Source organism: Psittacula echo (assembly GCF_963264785.1).
Source record: "Psittacula echo genome assembly, chromosome: 5".
NCBI lineage: Eukaryota > Metazoa > Chordata > Aves > Psittaciformes > Psittacidae > Psittacula > Psittacula echo.
The window spans coordinates 85,996,750-86,014,803 of NC_137739.1; the positions used below are offsets into that span (position 1 = coordinate 85,996,750).

Here is an 18,054-nt window from a genome sequence, read left to right on the forward strand (position 1 = left end):
GGCAGACCCCTTCTGAGCTGGGGGCTCAGCACACAGATGCCCATGTGTAGATCAGAACCCCCCCAAAACAAGTGCTTCCCTAAGGGAATATTTTGGGAGACAACCTTTGCATTCTATTTACAACTTGTGATCAAGGTATGATTTTCCAAGGTGTGTTTGAGACCCAGGTTTTGTTGTTGGGATGATGTTTGTGAGTGCTCTTTGGTCAGTACATTGTGTATATCAACCAGTGCAAAGAATAGCACCTGAATGGTGACCTGTGGTGGTGAGTGGAAGGCAGGTACATGATGAACACATGAGATAAGAGGCTTCCGTTTCCTGGTTGGATGAGCATCGCTGGCAGAAATAGGTTTTTCTGGGGCAAATACTTCATTTTCACGAGTTCCTAAAGATGATTTCTGTAAATATTTGCTAATGTTTGCTTGACATTTGCAGTCACTCGTGTCAATACGATCCCATCCTGGAATGTTAACTGGAAACAAACACAAAAGTGGGCATGAGCTCAGCTGATGCGGATGCAGTTTTTAATTTAGGCTGATTTTCATGGTCATCATCTTTCACATAATCACCCAGTTCTGCTGAGAATTAGTGGTGCTCCGGGAGCCTCACTCTTTCCAAGAGCCATGATTTTTGTTCTCTGTTAGGAAGTGCATTGCTAGAGTCCCTGTTGTTTGTGTCTACTGTCTGACACTTCCTCCCAAAATCCTGCCTCCAGTTGCTTCTAACTTAATCAAAACTGAACAATTTGGCCTTAAAGCTCCCACAGCAATTGTTTGCCTCTGGCTGTTTTTATAATACTATTATTTTTTAAAGTTCATCAGAATCAAAGGAGCTGTTTCCAAGAATGCAGCTAAAACTGAAGCACATTTTTGTGCTCTCCATGTGAGGGGGATAAAAATCTGACAGTGTTTTATTTCATAACTTCTGGTGCACTGTGCTGTGGAGCTGGGCTTTGGGTGGGAAATGTGCTCCGTGCCTTTCCTCTGAACAATTATCTAAGAACAAGCCTTAAGGAGATGTAGTTCTCACTCTGTAGCAACAGCTTTGATTTTCACACCTAAACACACTGCAGATTTCCCATGTCCTGGGCATGGTTCCAGCCAGGTCTGAACTCACTCTCCTTGCACCAGCCGCTTACCTCAATTGATGGTCCAGCCTTGCTTGGACCCAAGCAAAGCAAACTGCTTGATGTAACTGAAGACACAGGAAAAGCTGTATCTGGGAAGCAGCAGAGGGCTGGGATAAGAAATGGTGATGTGGCAGAAACTTGATCTGAAGACTGGGGAGTGTGTTAGATTGAATGGGTGCTTAGGACTGAGTGACTGAGATACAAAGGTATTGCATGATTCAGGGCATCTGAGAGACATAACTGATGCCAACAGGACCCTCACCTCCATGCTACAAAGATACTGGACAATGCAAAGTACTCTTTAAAGCTTAGGCTTGGATATCTCAGTGGCAGTTGTGAGCTTGGTGACTCTCTAACTGGGTTTACCATCCATACAACATGAGCAATAACAGTGCCTTATCTCACTGAAACCATCGTGGTTCAGGCATCTCTGTGTAACCTTCTGGTATGCCCAGTGAATGCTGTGTGAAGCCCAGAGGACACAAGCAAGGATTGCCTTCACACTCTGGGCAACAAGAAGAATATGGGGAACTGCTTTCTGGGGGTAGAGGTCTAGTATATATGATCTAAAGACCTTGGAAGAAAGAAGTACGTTACAAAACAGGCTGAGTTGGGGTTGTTCAGCTTGGAGAAGAGAAGGCTCCAGGGAGACCTTATTGTGGCCTTTAAATACCTTAATTTGATCTACAAGAAATCTGGAGAGGGACTTTTTATGAGCCTATGTAGGGACAGGACAAGGGGGAATGGTTTTAACCTGACAGAGGAGAGATTGAGATTGGAGAAGAGGAGACTGAGGGGTGACCTCATCAATGTTTACAAATATGTAAAGGGTGAGTGTCAGAATGATGGAGCTAGGCTTTTCTCAGTGATGTCCAGTGATAGGACAAGGGGCAGTGGGTGTAAACTGGAGCATAGGAGGTTCCATGTGAACATCAGGAAAAACTTTACTGTAAGAGTGACAGAGCACTGGAACAGGTTGCCCAGGGGGGTTGTGGAGTCTCCTGCGTTGGAGATATTCAAGGCCCGGCTGGACAAGTTCCTGTGTGATGTACTCTAGGTTACCCTGCTCTTGCAGGGGGGTTGGACTAGATGATCTTTTGAGGTCCCTTCCAACCCTTGGGATTCTGTGATTCTGTGATATATGGGAAAAGTTCATCCCTGTGAGGGTGCTGAGGCGCTGGCACAGGGTGCCCAGAGAAGCTGTGGCTGCCCCATCCCTGGCAGTGTTCAAGGCCAGGTTGGACACAGGGGCATGGAGCAACCTGCTCTAGTGGAAAGTGTCCGTGCCCATGGCAGGGGTTGAAGCTGGATGAGCTTTAAGGTCCCTTCCAACACAGACCAGTCTGGGATTCTATGAAAAGAGATAAGAAGAAAAGCCCTTCACACTGTGCTCTTGCTGCTCATCCTCCTGTGTCCAGCAGATATGTTTGGTCCATGGTGCTGAGCAGCCAGGGGCCACCCCCAGCTGGCAGAGTCAGTTCTTCAGTACCAGTGGAACCACAGTGCTCTGGGTGCCATCTGTAGCTACAACAGCACGAGGGGCAAATATCTCCCCCCAAAAATCTGCTCCTACAGCAGATTTATAGAGGAATTGGGTGCCTCAGGTGATGCTGAGATCCACATCTTGGCCTGGTTCAGTCACCACCAAGTGCAGGCAGTGGCCAGATGCTGGTAACTTCAGTGGTCAAGTGGCTGGAGGGTAGGATGCTGTGAGAGTGCAGCTCACCAGGTATGGGCAGTCTGGGGGGAGAAGTGAACCCCAGAGGTGGAGAAGAAAGTAAAGGTCAGATTCTCTTGGCTCATGCAAACCTACTTCTGTTCGGTTGGTTTGGGTTTTCTTTCCCCTTTTCTTTCCCCTGGTGACAATTAAATGTGTTGCAAGGTGAAGTAGCCCTCAAATGAAATGAAATCCCTTTTCCTTCCCTGACCTCAGAGTGCTCTGAATTACTCAACAAGCACAGTATACCCTTTGAGCAATTCACAACCCGCCTTTCCTAAGTAAGAGCACACTTCTGTAGGTGTTTTCCTTGCTCAGTACTACCTAATGTATTTTTTCCCTTAATAACTGTTGTTTGCCCTGCATCTTGCTTTTCTCAACTCAAGATGAAAAATGGAAGTTGCTGGCTGTGAATACCATTCATTACTCATTTACCAGGGGAACCTTAGGCACATTCATCCCATTTCCTCTTAGTGCCTCATTATCAATAAACCCTTGCCTCACTGCTTCTGTAAATCATTTTCATCCCTTTCCTTTGTGAACCATGTGGTTGGGCTCTTGCACAAATGTCTCACGAGAGTAATTGGCCAAGCCATGTAGTATTGTTTTTACTCCTTGATAAGATGGCAAAACTTCATCAAGAGATTACAGAACTACACATATACGTACATATACATCAATTAATAAAGCACTATATTTAAATCATTAAGTGTTTCCCAGTATTTGCCCTGAGCACAGCAGCTATCGATGTCATTCAAAAGACTTAGATTACCCCGGCTCCCACAGACCTTCTCTCTGCTGTGATACAAAGGATGTGGAGCTAAATCTCCAGAGCTAGGCATGTACTAGGCTGTGGGTTAGATTTCAGGGCTAAGGAGAGAAGGGAGAGAGCTTCAAACATCCTTTCCCTCCTCCTCATGGCCCCAACATGGCAATGAGAGAGAGTAGCACCCATGACTGATGGTGGGCTCACATCAGAGGCAGGGGCATCACTGGTGGCTCCCTACCTTGTTGGAATACTAGTGGATAGATTCAGACTGGGCTGGAGGGATCCTATAGAGGCCAAGAGTTTATTAAACTTAGGTTTAACTGGAGCTGAAATATGTGCCTCTTCAGCAGGGCAGCAAAGGTTAATGGAGCTCTTTCTGTAGATGTTTTATGACACTCTTTAGGGATACATATAAGAAGACTGGGGCGTTTTGAGTAATTTAGATCACTATTTGTTTAGACTGTGTAAGAGGCAGCTGGAGTTTCCAGGCTAGTCAGTCTGGGACAGGTTTCCCTTTCTTTGCCGTTTCTCCCCATGTCTATAGTATAGACATGCTGCAGCTCATGGCCAGGCGATGCAGTGCAGCTATATCCCCCCAACACCTCAAAACAGCTCTTGTGCATCCCTCTGAACTGCATGGGGGGCTTATGGGGACAAAAGACATCAGCCCCTGTCTAGCACGGGTGGTCACTGCCCTTGGATCCTGTTGGGAGTCCATAGCTCCCCCATCTCCCTTGGTATCAGCATCTCCTCAGCAGGAAAACCCCACATGGATGCAGCACCATTCCCATCTGGTAACCCCACATCAGGGAGATCTTCTTGCAGCGGGTGACCTGAGCAATGGGGTGTAGAAGGAGGGATATGGATGGGGGGGAAACAACCTGACATTGTCAGGTCTGCGTTAGTTGTTTTGTCTTCCTCCTCTGTTGGCAGGTTCCCAGTTTGGTTGTGCCACTTCTTGCTCCAGTTTGTGATTGTGCTGCCCTCTTTCTCCCTGCCAGTAAAGCTGATGCCAGGCTGTTGCCCAACCCCAGTGACTGAATGGGTGGGTTTGATAGCCAGGAACCTTGTTTTTTTCTGCAATGCTTCTAAAAGCCCAGTGCTCGTAAGAACATGAGCAATTCCCAGACCTGGCTGGCCTTGTGCTTTGCAATGTGCAGTCAGAATGGGAATAAGCTTTAGCTGTGCTTCCAAGAACAGGCAGGTTTGGGGAAGGGTGACTGTTTTTCTTCCCTTGTCTGGGCCCTTCTTTTTTAATCAGCTGTATAAAACTGAAGAAGGACAGGGCTATTTTGTTAAAGAACCTGGCTCAAACGTTGGCCTAATGCTTAAACTCAACCCGTTCTGTGGTTCAGTGACATTCAGCCAATTTTGGGTGTTACTCTAGTTTTCCCATCACTCCTACTTTCTAGCTTCCAAGTGAAAACAGTAGCACCCAGATCCCCCTGAGATGCATTGTACTTAGGTGGTAATGTGGCTGCTGCAGCATCTCACCCAGACTCAGAGCTCTTCTCCACAGGGGCATCTGGGGACCCAAACTGGGAAGCACGAGGAGCTGTGCTGCTGGGAGTTGTTTGGGCTTGTCTGCCTGCCTGTCTGAAGTGCATAATGCTTCTCTTTAAGCATAAGGGTAGTCCAGGGACACACATTTGCTGTATTAGGGCCGCGGGCTGGGTGCTGTAGCTAAGCAGAGCCCGCTCAGACACCTCTCCATGCAGTGCCTGCAGCTCTTTTGAAGTTGGTCTGGCACTAATTTGAACCAGGACTCCACAATGCAGGAGCAGCTGAGTTCTTGCTCAGCTCCTGACAAAATGGCTCTAAACCCTCCTGTCCCCTCTGTGCTGTGCTGGTCATTTCATGTTGCAGCCCCAGCCCTGCTGCCAGCAGCACGAACCAGGCAACTTGGAAGTCACCTCTGGGAGGCAGCTGAACTTCAGCAATGCATCGCTGCCTCTTCTGCCAAGGGGTTGCTTCTTCAAAGCAGACAGACAGGAGAATGCAAAGAGAGACAGACTGACCAACAGACTGACGGTGTGAGCACTGTCCGGGCAGGCACAGGCACATAGGATGGGGTGAATAACTCTCTAAGCTGGCAGCAGGGAATTACTGTGCTATAGTCAGACATCAGAGCAAAACTCAACTCCCTACAGGCAGTTTTGCCTCTCCAGCCTTCCCCACCAGCTTGAAGGAGCGTCTCCCTGCTCTCCTCTAGCTAGATGGTTGAATTACACCTGCTGTGGTATGCAATGGCTGGTGGTGCCTCGCATCATGTGCAGTGAATGGGGAAGGTGACACTCATTCAGACCATGGAAGGTTGCACCGGTGCCTTGTGCCTCCATCTGTCCCCAACGGAGCGGATGCTCTGCTCATCCAGTGCCTTATATGCAAATTATAGGGAAAACATCCATGGCGTGTTGAGGGGAAGAGGGAGCGCTGACTGGTTCCAGGGAAAGATGTGGAGGAGATGACAACTTGCAGAGCCCCCTTTCGTCTTGCAGTACTCAGACAAGGGGTCTGTTCAAATCCTTGGGGTTTACAAAGGGCATGGGTGAGGTTAAGATGAATACATAAATCTATAGCTCATGGGGAGGTTTATGCTCTTCCTTCCAGATGACAGCTTACCCCTAAGCCCTGCATCACCCTCTAAGCCCTGCATCACCCTCATTTGTCACTCACATAGAATCATAAGAGGATCATAGAATGGTTTGTGTTGGAAGGGACCTTAAAGCTCACCCAGTTCCAACCCTCTGCCACGGGCAGGGACACCTTCCACTAGAGCAGGTTGCTCCAAGCCCCTGTGTCCAGCCTGGCCTTGAACACTGCCAGGGATGGGGCAGCCACAGCTTCTCTGGGCACCCTGTGCCAGCGCCTCAGCACCCTCACAGGGAAGAACTTCCTTATACCTAACTTGAACTTCCCCTGTCTCAGGTTGAACTCATCACCCCTTGCCCTATCACTACAGTCCCTGAGGACATCTGAGCAACCCTCAGTGTTCACACAGGCACTGAATGGCACTGCCTGCCGTCAGCCCCAGGGCTCCTCAATGCTTACAGCATTCCCTGCTGCCGGTATAGGGCTGACATCGCAGTGCCTTGAAGGAGAGATGGGGCCTGAATCTTGGCTACCTTAAGCACTGTCATCATATTGCTCAGATGGAGTTTACTTCCAAACTGGGGAGGAGCAATCTTGCTCTGTCTAGAGTTTTCTCAAGGAAACGCAACCCTTGAGACTGGGAACTGGATGATCCTGAAGTAAGACAGCCAGACGGATGAGGAAGATGCTCCCCCAGAAGATGACAGCCAGGTAGCAACTTTCAGCTCAGATGGGAGTAGGAGAGAAGCCCCACATTGGGTCAGTGCATCAAGGTGTGCAAATTGTGTGTGGAGTATTGTGTGCAGTTCTGGTGTCCTCAACATCAAAAGGACATGGAGCTGTTGGAACAAGCCCAGAGGAGGCCACGAGGATGATCAGGGACTGGAGCACCTCCTGTATGGAGACAGGCTGAGAAAGTTGGGGCTGTTCAGCCTGGAGAAGAGAAGGATCAGGGGAGACCTCAGAGCAGCCTTCCAGTATCTGAAGGGGGCCTACAAGGATCCTGGGGAGGGACTCTTCATCAGGGACTGTAGTGACAGGACAAGGGGTAACGGGTTCAAACTGAAACAGGGGAAGTTTAGATTGGATATAAGGAAGAAATTCTTTACTGAGAGGGTGGTGAGGCACTGGAATGGGTTGCCCAGGGAGGTTGTGAATGCTCCATCCCTGGTGGTGTTCAAGGCCAGGTTGGATGAGGCCTTGGGTGCCATGGTTTAGTGTGAGGTGTCCCTGCCCATGGCAGGGGGGTTGGAACTGGATGAGCTTAAGGTCCCTTCCAACCCAAACTATTCTATGATTCTAAACCGTGTAGTGCAGAATGAAAATCTTCAGCAAACAGCATGGAACCTGCCTGTTCTGCCTTTCATTTACCCAGGGGTCTGTGGACCCTTTTGGACTTCAGTCCCAATAAACAGCTGCTGGTCAGTGTGTAGGTGTAAGCCTACAACTGAGACAATCCCATTCAAGATTTGTCCTATATTAGAGACACTGGGGGGGGTTCTGATTTTTTTGGATTTGTTTTCTTTATAAGCTCCCATATTTTGTCCTATTCAGCATTGAACCCAGTCTTCAGAGCAGTTAGGTCCTTATGTTTGGTTCTGAGGAACCTGAGAAAAGCCAACACCACCAGGAGACAATAGCCATGGCAAAGCAATGCAAGGCTGTTTTGGAAGGAGAAGACTACTTATCCCAAAGGTAACAGATTCAGAGCCAAAAGGAAACTGAAAGCTCTTTCAAGCCCTCTTCTGCTCCTTCCCTTCCTTGCCCATCTTCCTTGGCAGGCAAGCACTGGGGATATACCAGTTCAGTGGTACTAGGTGGCTTTTCGTCCACATGCACTGTTTTAGGGGGAGATACAAGTAGGACATAGCAGAAACCCACAATTATTTCCTAGCTGTTTGTGACATGCTTACGTCTTTACTGCTATAATTTCAAGCAGGGCTTTGCACAAAGCCTGGTGTGCTGAAAACCCAAAGGTGCCCACCCTTGGCTTGAAGACCTTCAGGTGTCAGAGAGAAGAATGAAGTCAATAAGAACTGGCTCATCAGAGAGAACCAAGATGTTGGAGTAAATAAGAACCATAGAATCACAGAATGGTTTGGTTGGAAGGGACCTTAAAGCTCACCCAGTTCAATCCCCTTTAACAGGCAGAGACACCCCCTACTAGACCAGGTTGCTCCAAGCCTCGTCCAACCTAGCCTTGAATCCCCTTTCACATTCAGTAGTGACGAATCGAGCAGTTTCATTTTCTCCCCATGGAGACAATGGCAGTGCATTTTCTTGCTCTTTCTCTTTCCCTATATCATGTTCTGGGAGCCAGAAAGTCAGCTGCAATTACAGCAAGTTGCTAGAAGCATTTTTCGTGCCTCCAAATTTCGCTAGTCAGCTCTTTCCTGCTGTTCAAATGAATATGCCACATGAAGAAGGACTTGGGGCATAAACTGTGCCTTTTGACTCTAGCCACAGCTTCTATGTGGCGTTTTCAGAACTGATTTGTTTATGTAAAAGCCAGTTTTGTTAGTGCCCTTTAAATAACATGAAAGAGGAGCAAGCAGCACATGTTGCATTTGTACAGACGATGCTGAGCTCTCCACAAGTAGCCACAGGGTGTTGTGAATTCAGCTAATCAGACAATAAAGCAATATGTGCCCTTGAAAGCAGATGTTTGTATTGGAAAAAGAAAGCTAGTTCAGGGGAAAAAAGCAAGAGGAACAGCAACTTCCACAAACAAATAACACACACGTGGGCACCCATAGTGTTCCCCAGGCTTGCTGTGATGTAAACCTCTCAGCAGCGCTAGAGTTAATGTTTATCAAGCTGTCTGTCTCCAGACCCACGCAGTGATTTACTCCAGCAGGATGTAACCAGCCAGGCACAAAAGGGTTTAAGTGCAGCCAGGGCTGAGGTGGTTTTGACTCCCAGAGAAGCATCTCCAAGGCATGGAGTGGAAATGGAGTCAGTGACTTGAGTTTTATGCTGGTTGCAGGGCCATTGAAAGCCTGTGGACCTACCGGTGCTGTGTGGCACCTTTGGCACTGTCCCCCGGCTGCCTTTCAAGAATAGAAGGAGGTTTTGAGTACTTTCTGCTCCAGGCCTTAGCATTGCTCCTGCTGTATGATCTGCTCAGGAAAATAAGTCTCTTCTTGAATTGAGGAGCCTTAGGTATGGTCAGGAGGAGCACAGTAGAAAGAAATGATCTTCTCCCCAGTTTCATCCTTCTAAAACCAGGCTTTTCTGTAGGAATTTGCTGTGTCTGTCACTAACTCCCCAGGGTGGCCAGGTATTCCACGGCTATTTTTATGGCTATTTTCATGGCTATGTTAGCAGCACCAGCAACTTTGGGCAGGCTCAGAAGAGATTCATGGTGTCCATGGAGGTGAGCACATTCATGTGGTGGTCTCTCCTCTGCACAAAGGGCAGTCGGTGCACGTTGTGCCCTGGAAAGGAGCTGCCCCGACCATGTTCCAGCCTTCCTTCATGTTCTGTGGGATCAACCAAATGAGCTCCCTGGCTGGGTTAGATGGGCAGATGTGCTTTCATATAGTAACCAGCACTGATTTATGCAAACTCAAGGAAACCGCTAGTACTCTGGACCCAAGGTGATGTACTCATCCTTATCCAGATTGGAAATAGAGATGCTCCGACCAGTTTCTGCACAGCAGCAAATAAATGAAGCTTCCAGAACTATGCCAATGGCTTTTGTCTTGTGTAGACTTTTATCACCTGCATTTAAGAGGTGAATGCTGCCCAGTTTCACTAGTTGGGCTCAATAGGGAAACTATGGTTAAGTATCTGATCATTGCTAATAAAATCAGTGATGCCACATTCAGCTAAAAAAAGTGGGTCTTTTCTCCCTCTTTAAACCCTTCCTTATATCTGCAGACTGCAAGAACACTCACTCCTTGAACAGAAATAAACCTAAAAATATGGCCCTTTCTATATCTCAAATCCAGCTGCTCCATTTTATCCTGTATACCCCAAAATGTGGCTATTTTCTTAAACTACAGCCTTGTGCTGACTTCTAAACTGCAATGACAGACAGGAGGCAGAAGGCTGCAACAGACAGCTTGGGAACAAGTATAATGGCTTCAGCATGTGTTAAGGCACGATCACAGGGACTGGATAAGGTTACTACCGCCAGCCAAGTGCTGGAGGTGTGCTGGCTGGGCTGTGGTGTAAATCTTCCTCGTAGAATAAACTAGCCCAAACCCTACCTAGGCAACATTTTAGCACTGGTATTTAAGCAAGAGTTGAAAGAATGACGTTAAGAGCCAGAACTGGGTTTTTAAAGTATTTTTAAACATCTGCACTATAGATTTGTTGGGGTTTTTTTTCTTTTTAAAGCATTGTTGCTGTGAAAACTAAGAGTCAGAACATGGCAGGGAGAGGCACCATGAAATGGCCAGTGCGGGAAGCCATAGGGATCCGGGGATGGGCAGGGAGAAAACCCCTGGTCAGGAAGGCAGAAGCTTGCTATGTTATTTAGTGTGGGAGCAGAGAGGCAGCGTGGTGCCCCTCAAGGCTGGGATAGCATGGGGTTCCTCATGGAGACCTTGATAGCTTGGACAAGATGCTACCAGAGCAGAACATTGGCAATGCCAAGATCCTGTAGGCTTCTTTGGAGCCCAAAGGGAACTGCTCTGTGCTGGTGAAGTCCCTGGGTTTTGCTGGCTACGTAGATGTCTTGCAACCTCGTAGGATCACAGGATCTATGCAAAGGAGTCTATCTTTGTGGTTTGCCACACATGTGCCTTGTAAAGGAGACCCATCCTTTCACATTGGGCCCGAAGCTGTGTATTTGACACATCCTACTCTATTCCCATGCGGATGCACGAAGATGACTTTGCTCTGATTATGTTTCATACAAGGGCAAGGACAGAGTTATAAGCAGCGAAGAAGGCACCGAGTGGTCCTGTTGGGCTTGTAAGGGTGCAGTGATGCTCACATTACCTCCTTGTCATGGAGATCTTCACAATATGTAACTCAAGGTCTCTTTAGGTTTGATTAGAAACAGACACCCCAAACTTTGCACTGAAACTTTGAGGCCATCTCCAGTTACAGGAAGTCTGGGCATATCCATATGCAGATGTATGCAATTTGTTTCACTTCTGCAGTTAGCATGACTGGTTTTGAGGTCAGGGAGCCTTTTCCTAGGGAATGAGTTACATCTTGGGATGCTCAGCCAAGGGTGGATGCACGCCATCCCCTCCATACACTGCCATCCATGCTCCCTGCCTCCTGCCCTCCAGTGACAGCTCATTTCTGTTGGTGCCCATATGGGCTGGAGGTAAAGAAGCCCATATCTGCTCCATGGCTGAGTGGCAAGGAGGGCTCTGAGCTGGTGGCAGGGATGGGTGGTCGCTTGCTCCTTGGGGCAGATGACGGCGATAACCATCACTGCTGAAAGCCCAGCTCCCAGCTGCAGTTTGAGCTACACAGTTGATGGAATTAAATCAGAACCAGAGCTTTTCTGTGTGTGTGTTTTGCAGACCCTTCTCCAGCCACTTAGGCTGCTTGAGTAGATAGGAAACAGCAGAGGAGTTCCCAAGGAAAGGCCTCAGATCTCGTGTTTGCTGCTTGTTGGATCGCAGGGGAGCTGGGAGTTAGGGAGAACCAGCACAAAGGCAGGGGGAGAATGTGCTGAGCTTCCTGACACCATCAATAATAAAAAATAAGGAAGAAAGGAGGAAAAAAATTCCTGAAATACTTTCATTTATTTATTACTCCATCCCTACTGATGCTCATAGGCAGTAGTCCATTGCTGCAGGCTTTCTGGAACTGTTTTATTATCATTAGGTTTGAAAAGTACAGATATCATGGCCATAGCATATGATGTACCCAGGTTGTTGTGCAGGGCATGGTCCCAGCCTGGTTTGAATGGGCCTGTCCACCTGCATCCCCCAGGAATGATGGAAGAAGTCAGCCAGTTGGAAAGTGAAGGTGCTAATAGGAGGCAGAGTGTGTCACTGGCCTGGATACTGGTCCCAGTAGCAGGGAGCATAAAGCTTGGCTGAATGTTCCCAAGGATCAAAGCAGAGAGAGTGGAAATATACATCAGGCTTTGCTGAGCTTTATGGGGAGCTCTTCAAAAGCCTGAGGGAAGAGTATTAGAGAAAGCAATAAATCAGAAAGCGCAGTGGGATGGCAGTGGCAGACAGCTCCTGCACCTCTGGTGCCTTCATCCCACATCTGCCTTTGGCTCCTCTGTAATAACTGGGCATTCTTTCCACAAGTCCTTTTCATAGCTCATCCTCACAAGCTTAAACCTGGGCCTTCCCCTTTCCCTCATGCCTAACACCTGCGTCTCATCCTCCTGTTTGTATCCCAATCACTCTTTCAACTGCAGGAGTGAGAAAAGGAGAAGGATGCATACACCTTTCCACAAGCCCGCTTATTTGGCTGTGAAGGCATGACAGAACTGATCACAGAAGGGCTAAGCCAGGAATATACAGCGAATTAGGTGGAAGGATGTTGTAACAAGGGATGACTGATGGAAAGAATGGGGATTTCCAAAGACACAGGCTAAGATGCCTGAACCGGCATTAATGACACTGCCGGGAGAAAGCTCCCAGTGGGAACATCATTAGATGGTGAAGCCACTTCCCAGAAAGACTGATCCTGGGCTGAGAACATTTAAAAATAGGCTAATGTGAAACTGACTGAAAAGGTTCCCCCTTGGCGTGGTCTTGGCTTGGTAAGGAGAGCATGGGTAGGGAGTACCACTGCACCCTTTCCTTCCTGGACCTGCAGGAGCTCAGTGTCGTGGCCCGAGGTCAAACCTTGCGGTTGGGCACCATGGCTTTTGTTCAGAGATGTGGCAGGTATGGCATGGGCTGTGCAGCACAGGCTGGGTGGACCAGTCCCAGCAGGCAAGGGCATTGCTATGGGTCCCATCCAGCATCCTGCTGATGTGGCAGCACTCTTGCTAATGAAGGGCACACCGCTGGCACTGTAGGCAAGAGGTGGACAGGAGAGGATGCCCCATTACAGCACCTTTGCCTGTGGACACATATGCTCCATTACAGAAGCTCAAAGGTAGTTTTGAAACTTGAAACTCAAAGGTGGTTTTACTTGTATCTACTAAGCTTTAGAGAGGAACCAGCTCACTGCAGTGGTTGAAATGTCCTCCTCCTGCTTCACCCTATTGGTCTTGTATGTCATGGCCTATTGGGTATTGATTACTCAGGGAAGCTGGGCAAGAACAGCCCCCCAGGTTGCTGTCAGACTCTTCTCGTCTCTCTGCTGATGTATTTCTATAGGTGTCTCACACCTGCCTTTTCTATGGCACTAAGTGCCATTCACAGCCTCTTTGCTGGAAGAAATTCAAGTCATAGAATCATAGAATCATAGAATGGTTTGGGTTGGAAAGGACCTTAAGATCATCCAGTTCCAACCCCCCTGCCATGGGCAGGGACACCCCACACTAAACCATGGCACCCAAGGCTCTGTCCAACCTGGCCTTGAACACCGCCAGGGATGGAGCATTCACAACCTCCCTGGGCAACGCATTCCAGTGCCTCAGCACCCTCTCAGTAAAGAATTTCTTCCGTAGATCCAATCTAAACTTCCCCTGTTTAAGTTTGAACCCGTTACCCCTTGTCCTGTCACTGCAGTCCCTGATGAAGAGTCCCTCCCCAGCATCCTTGTAGGCCCCCTTCAGATACTGGAAGTCCTCACAACAGGCTGTGGGGTGACTGGCGGGTGCAGAAACACCTCTGCTGACATCCACCATTGCATGGGGATACATGAGCAGAAAGCAAATCCCACCAAGCACCAAGCGTGGCTGCTCCGTGCCCCTGGGTTTCTACCCTGTGTTATTGAGGAGGGGAGCACAGATGGGCTGGGGGCCATCCTCTGAGCCGCAGGTTTGGGTCCCCCTGTCCTCAGACACCTCTCCCGTGACCAGGACCAAGGAATGCAGTGTTCCATGGGGTTCAGTCCTACTGTGGGTGATGGGAGAGTGAAGGAGGATGTGCATGCATGGGGTGTATGCACATGAGTGTGCTGGGCTCATCCTTCCACCCAGCTCCTGGATGGGCAATGAGAATAGGTAGCAGAGCTCACCATAACCTCCCCATGCCATGCTGGCATCCATGGGCTGGGACCAGCCCCTCTGCCATAGCAACCACGTCCTCCCTTAACAACAGCACATCCTGGTGAGCTCCAGCACCCTCAGATGCCAAGGCCAGCAGAATTCCTGCACCTAGGGCAGCTTTTTGCCTCACCTCCCTCCTCTGCCCGGGGTAGTGTCACCCTCTCTACCTGCATTCGGTGCCCAAGTGCCATGGCTGTAGCTTTAATGGGTTGAACTAAATAAGGGGTTGATTTACGTCTGTTGCCTTCTCTTCCCCTTCCTCACCCTGCTCAAACCTGCCCTTCCCCATGCTCCCAACCCAAATAGGTAAGGAGAGCAATTTGGGAGAAGCCGACCTGCAGCCGAGCTCCGATCCTTCGGGAATGGACAGCAGCTACCTCAGCGTGAAGGAGGCCGGGGTGAAAGTGCCCCAGGACAGGGCCAGCACGGACCTGCCCAGCCCCATGGACAAGGCTGACTCGGAGAGCAACAAGGGCAAGAAGCGGAGGAACCGCACCACCTTCACCAGCTACCAGCTGGAGGAGCTGGAGAAGGTCTTCCAGAAGACCCATTATCCAGACGTCTATGCCAGGGAGCAGCTGGCCATGAGGACAGACCTCACCGAGGCTCGTGTACAGGTAATGGGGAACGGGATGATGCTGGGCAAAGGGAGGGAGAATGGAACCATGAGCCTTGCTTGTCCCTGCAACCCCGTCACAGCCTGCAGGCAGACAAGCCCTATCCAGAGCTCTGACACAGCCTCTCCAACTGTGGATGGGGAGGTACATTCATGTCTGACACTAGTGTCAGTGCCTTTATTCGAGTTGGTGGCTCCAGTCTTCATAGAGATGCCTCTTGTCATTGAGCTAATGGGGACGGTAAAACCTCATTGTCACCCTAAGCAAATCTATTACAAGATATACTTTCTTCAGGAGGTTCAGCAGGGGACACAGGTTTGTTAGTCTGAGGGGGACCAAGGTTTCCCATGGTATGGGCTCTTTCTGCCTAGATGGGGATGCAGAGGTGACCAGGATGTTCAGTATCAGAGAGCAGTAAGTGATACAGGAGAGCCAGCTCTTGTCTGCTTGGCTGCACAGGCACCGAGACTGCACAACACCTGGTGATCCAAAGCATAAAGATGCTCCCACCGCCTTGGGACGAGCAGGAGTCCAACAACCACACTGTGGTCTCAACCACCCCCATCACACAGGTCCCAGCTCCCATGAACTAGATCCCCACGCTAACCTGGGTAGCCAAACTCACATTGAGAGTAAATGATGCCCCGAGTGCTGCTCTTTCCTCTGAGTCAAGGTTAAACTGAAGGCCTGGCAGAGCTCAGAAGCATGTGCAAGAAGGAGCACCATCACTTGGAGCATCCGCAGCTCACTCCATGATGGCCATCAGAGCTCGCACTGAAGCTTAGGCTCTCATATTCAGTCTATTTAGTCCTGTGACTTCTGTCTGCGGTCATTTATCAGCTCACCATCCCCAGAACCTTCATTAGCATCAAGAATAGCTGGCCTGCGTACACATGTGGTTGTAACTCTTATACCAGGAGGACTTCCAGCCTGGTTTCCCATCTGCACTAACCTTTACCAGTCGTTGCAAACAGTCAGAGCAGTGAGGCCAGCATCTTGCGTAAGTCCCTTTTAGTCTGTACATTTTACTTGGAAGTAGCTGCAGGACTTTTCTTGTCTGCTTGCCTAAGCTGGTTTGCAAGGCTGGGGTCCTCTTCTTCCCCACAGCAGTTTCTCTTCAGGCTGGACTCAGCTGTGTTTCAATAGAAAGCATCACAATTCCTGTTAGTCCCACACTTGGCGTGCTGGGCACTGCGGGATCGGCAGGGAAAGGCAGTGCTACAAACATCAGCTCTTTTCTTCTCCCACTGGATGCAGGCTGTGATTTCCCATGCACACATCACAAGTGCTGATGGGGTCTCCCGGGAGGCCAGGCGCAGCATTGGATTACCGGCTGCACAGGGCATGAAATTCCTTTTGCTTAGGAATGAGAATGAGGTGCTGGAGGGTGGCAAGCTCCTCCTGCCTGCCTCAGAGCCAGCTAACACATCCCAGCTAGCGCGCAGGATGCAATCCACAAGTTCATTCCATATGACCCGTGATCCCAGGGGGTTTATTCCCCACTTTACCACTGGATAACACTGGGGACAAGGGCAGAAGAGCCTCCCCAGGGGAAATCAGGCACAGCCTGAGATGGGAGGTTTCACCCTGCTCTGAGATAAGCACCCCCAGAAGCCCAAGAACAGCCCCTTGCAGCCTCTCGCATGCACCTCACGCTTGGGATGGTGATGACAGGGCTCATGTAATGGAGCAGCTGAAGAGCTTGTCTAAGTGGCCTGGCCGCTTATAAGCACTTACCCCAGGGTGAGAGGGGTGAGAACATGCATTTCAATCATTCCCCCAGCCCCACCAAGTAGGACCCGTTCCCTTGTGCTGCGGGCTGGCATCCGGCCACTGCCTTGTGATGAAGGGCTGCGGTGCCCCAGGAGAAATGGGGCACAGCCTGGGGTGGCACAGGGTCTGCTGCTGATGGAGAGGGAAGCTTTTGGTGCTGGGGACCCAGTGAATCACCCCCGCATCTGTTTTCAGCTCTGGGTTGTGTTATAGCTTGTTTAGGGTTGGCTTTGGCCTCCCACCCCTTTGAGCAGCGCTGCAGTACTGAGAGCCATCAGCTCACAGCCAGAGATGGGGCATGGGGCAGCAGGAGACTGATGGAAAAGCAAATTCCCACTGCGAGGACCTAGAACCCAACCAGGGCCAAGGCAGAGGGTGCCAGTCACAAATAAACTATCAGCTCCTTACTTTTTACCTCCAGCAAGCCAAATAGCTGCTTATGTACTCAGATAGCAGGGACTCCGACCGCTGTGGGGTGTCTGGGCACACACCTACTGCAGCCCCATGGGCTTTGAGAGGAGCCCAACTGTCCCTCTCCCAGGGGAAGGAATTGTCCTCAAAGGAATGGTGAGCATCCTGGGAGGCCAGGTTCAGCAAGGCACCGATCAGGTCTGAGGTGTGATGCTTCCTCCCATGGCTGAGCCAGCTTTGGCTGGAGGTCATCCATCCCCTTTGGCCAGGCTCAGCTCCCTGGGGAGCACAACCAGCCATGGCACTGCAAGAGGAGCAGATGTGGAGCCGAGGCAGGGAAGTGACAGCTCTGGTTTATTCCATCCCTTTCCCAAGCTTGTGCTTCATTAGTGGAATAGCTGCTGGAGATCCCTCTGCCTGGAGAAGTGCTCATGCCAGCAGCGGTGGCATCCTGCAGCCTGGCTCCATTGCTCTCCCTGCCTTGGTTTCCAGCCTTTAGTGTTACTGTCTGACAATAGCAAAGCTAATTCCCACTGCGATGCAATGCAATATTTCCCTTCCTGCCTCCCACAGCCCAGTCCCTTATTGCCAAGTGCTATTAAGCTACTGCACATCCCTGGTTTTAGAAGTGGGAGCCATGCATAAGCCATCAAAAGCATCCCATTTTTTTCCTTCTCCTTTTCCATGTCCGGGGCTGCAGAAAGAGCTCCTGCTTGGTACCAGCAACAAGCTTCTTCCAGCCCATCCATGGCTGCAGCAGATGGTTTGAGACATGGTACACACATGTATTCACACATGGCTCCTTGCATGCACACACACATACACATCACAAACCTGGCCCTGGCTGCTCATCTCTCTTGTGCTGTATCCCTGCCTCCTGGCCTGCCCTGTGGCAGAAGAGAAGGAGAAGGGGTTGGAAGGAGGATTCGGAGCCAGGGAATACAACCGCTC

The 18,054-nt window shown here is 49.7% G+C and overlaps 1 protein-coding gene across 1 annotated transcript in view; it reads left to right on the forward strand.

Moving 5' to 3' along the window:
- ALX4 (ALX homeobox 4) overlaps positions 1 to 18,054 on the forward strand; it is a gene marked incomplete at both ends in the record, with an annotated part of 40,367 nt that overhangs the window by 14,380 nt on the left and 7,933 nt on the right. Inside the window, one exon of the mRNA XM_080619145.1 lies at positions 14,609 to 14,919. Coding sequence (XP_080475271.1) covers positions 14,609 to 14,919 — 311 coding nt within the window. The remainder of the gene's footprint in view (positions 1 to 14,608; positions 14,920 to 18,054) is intronic.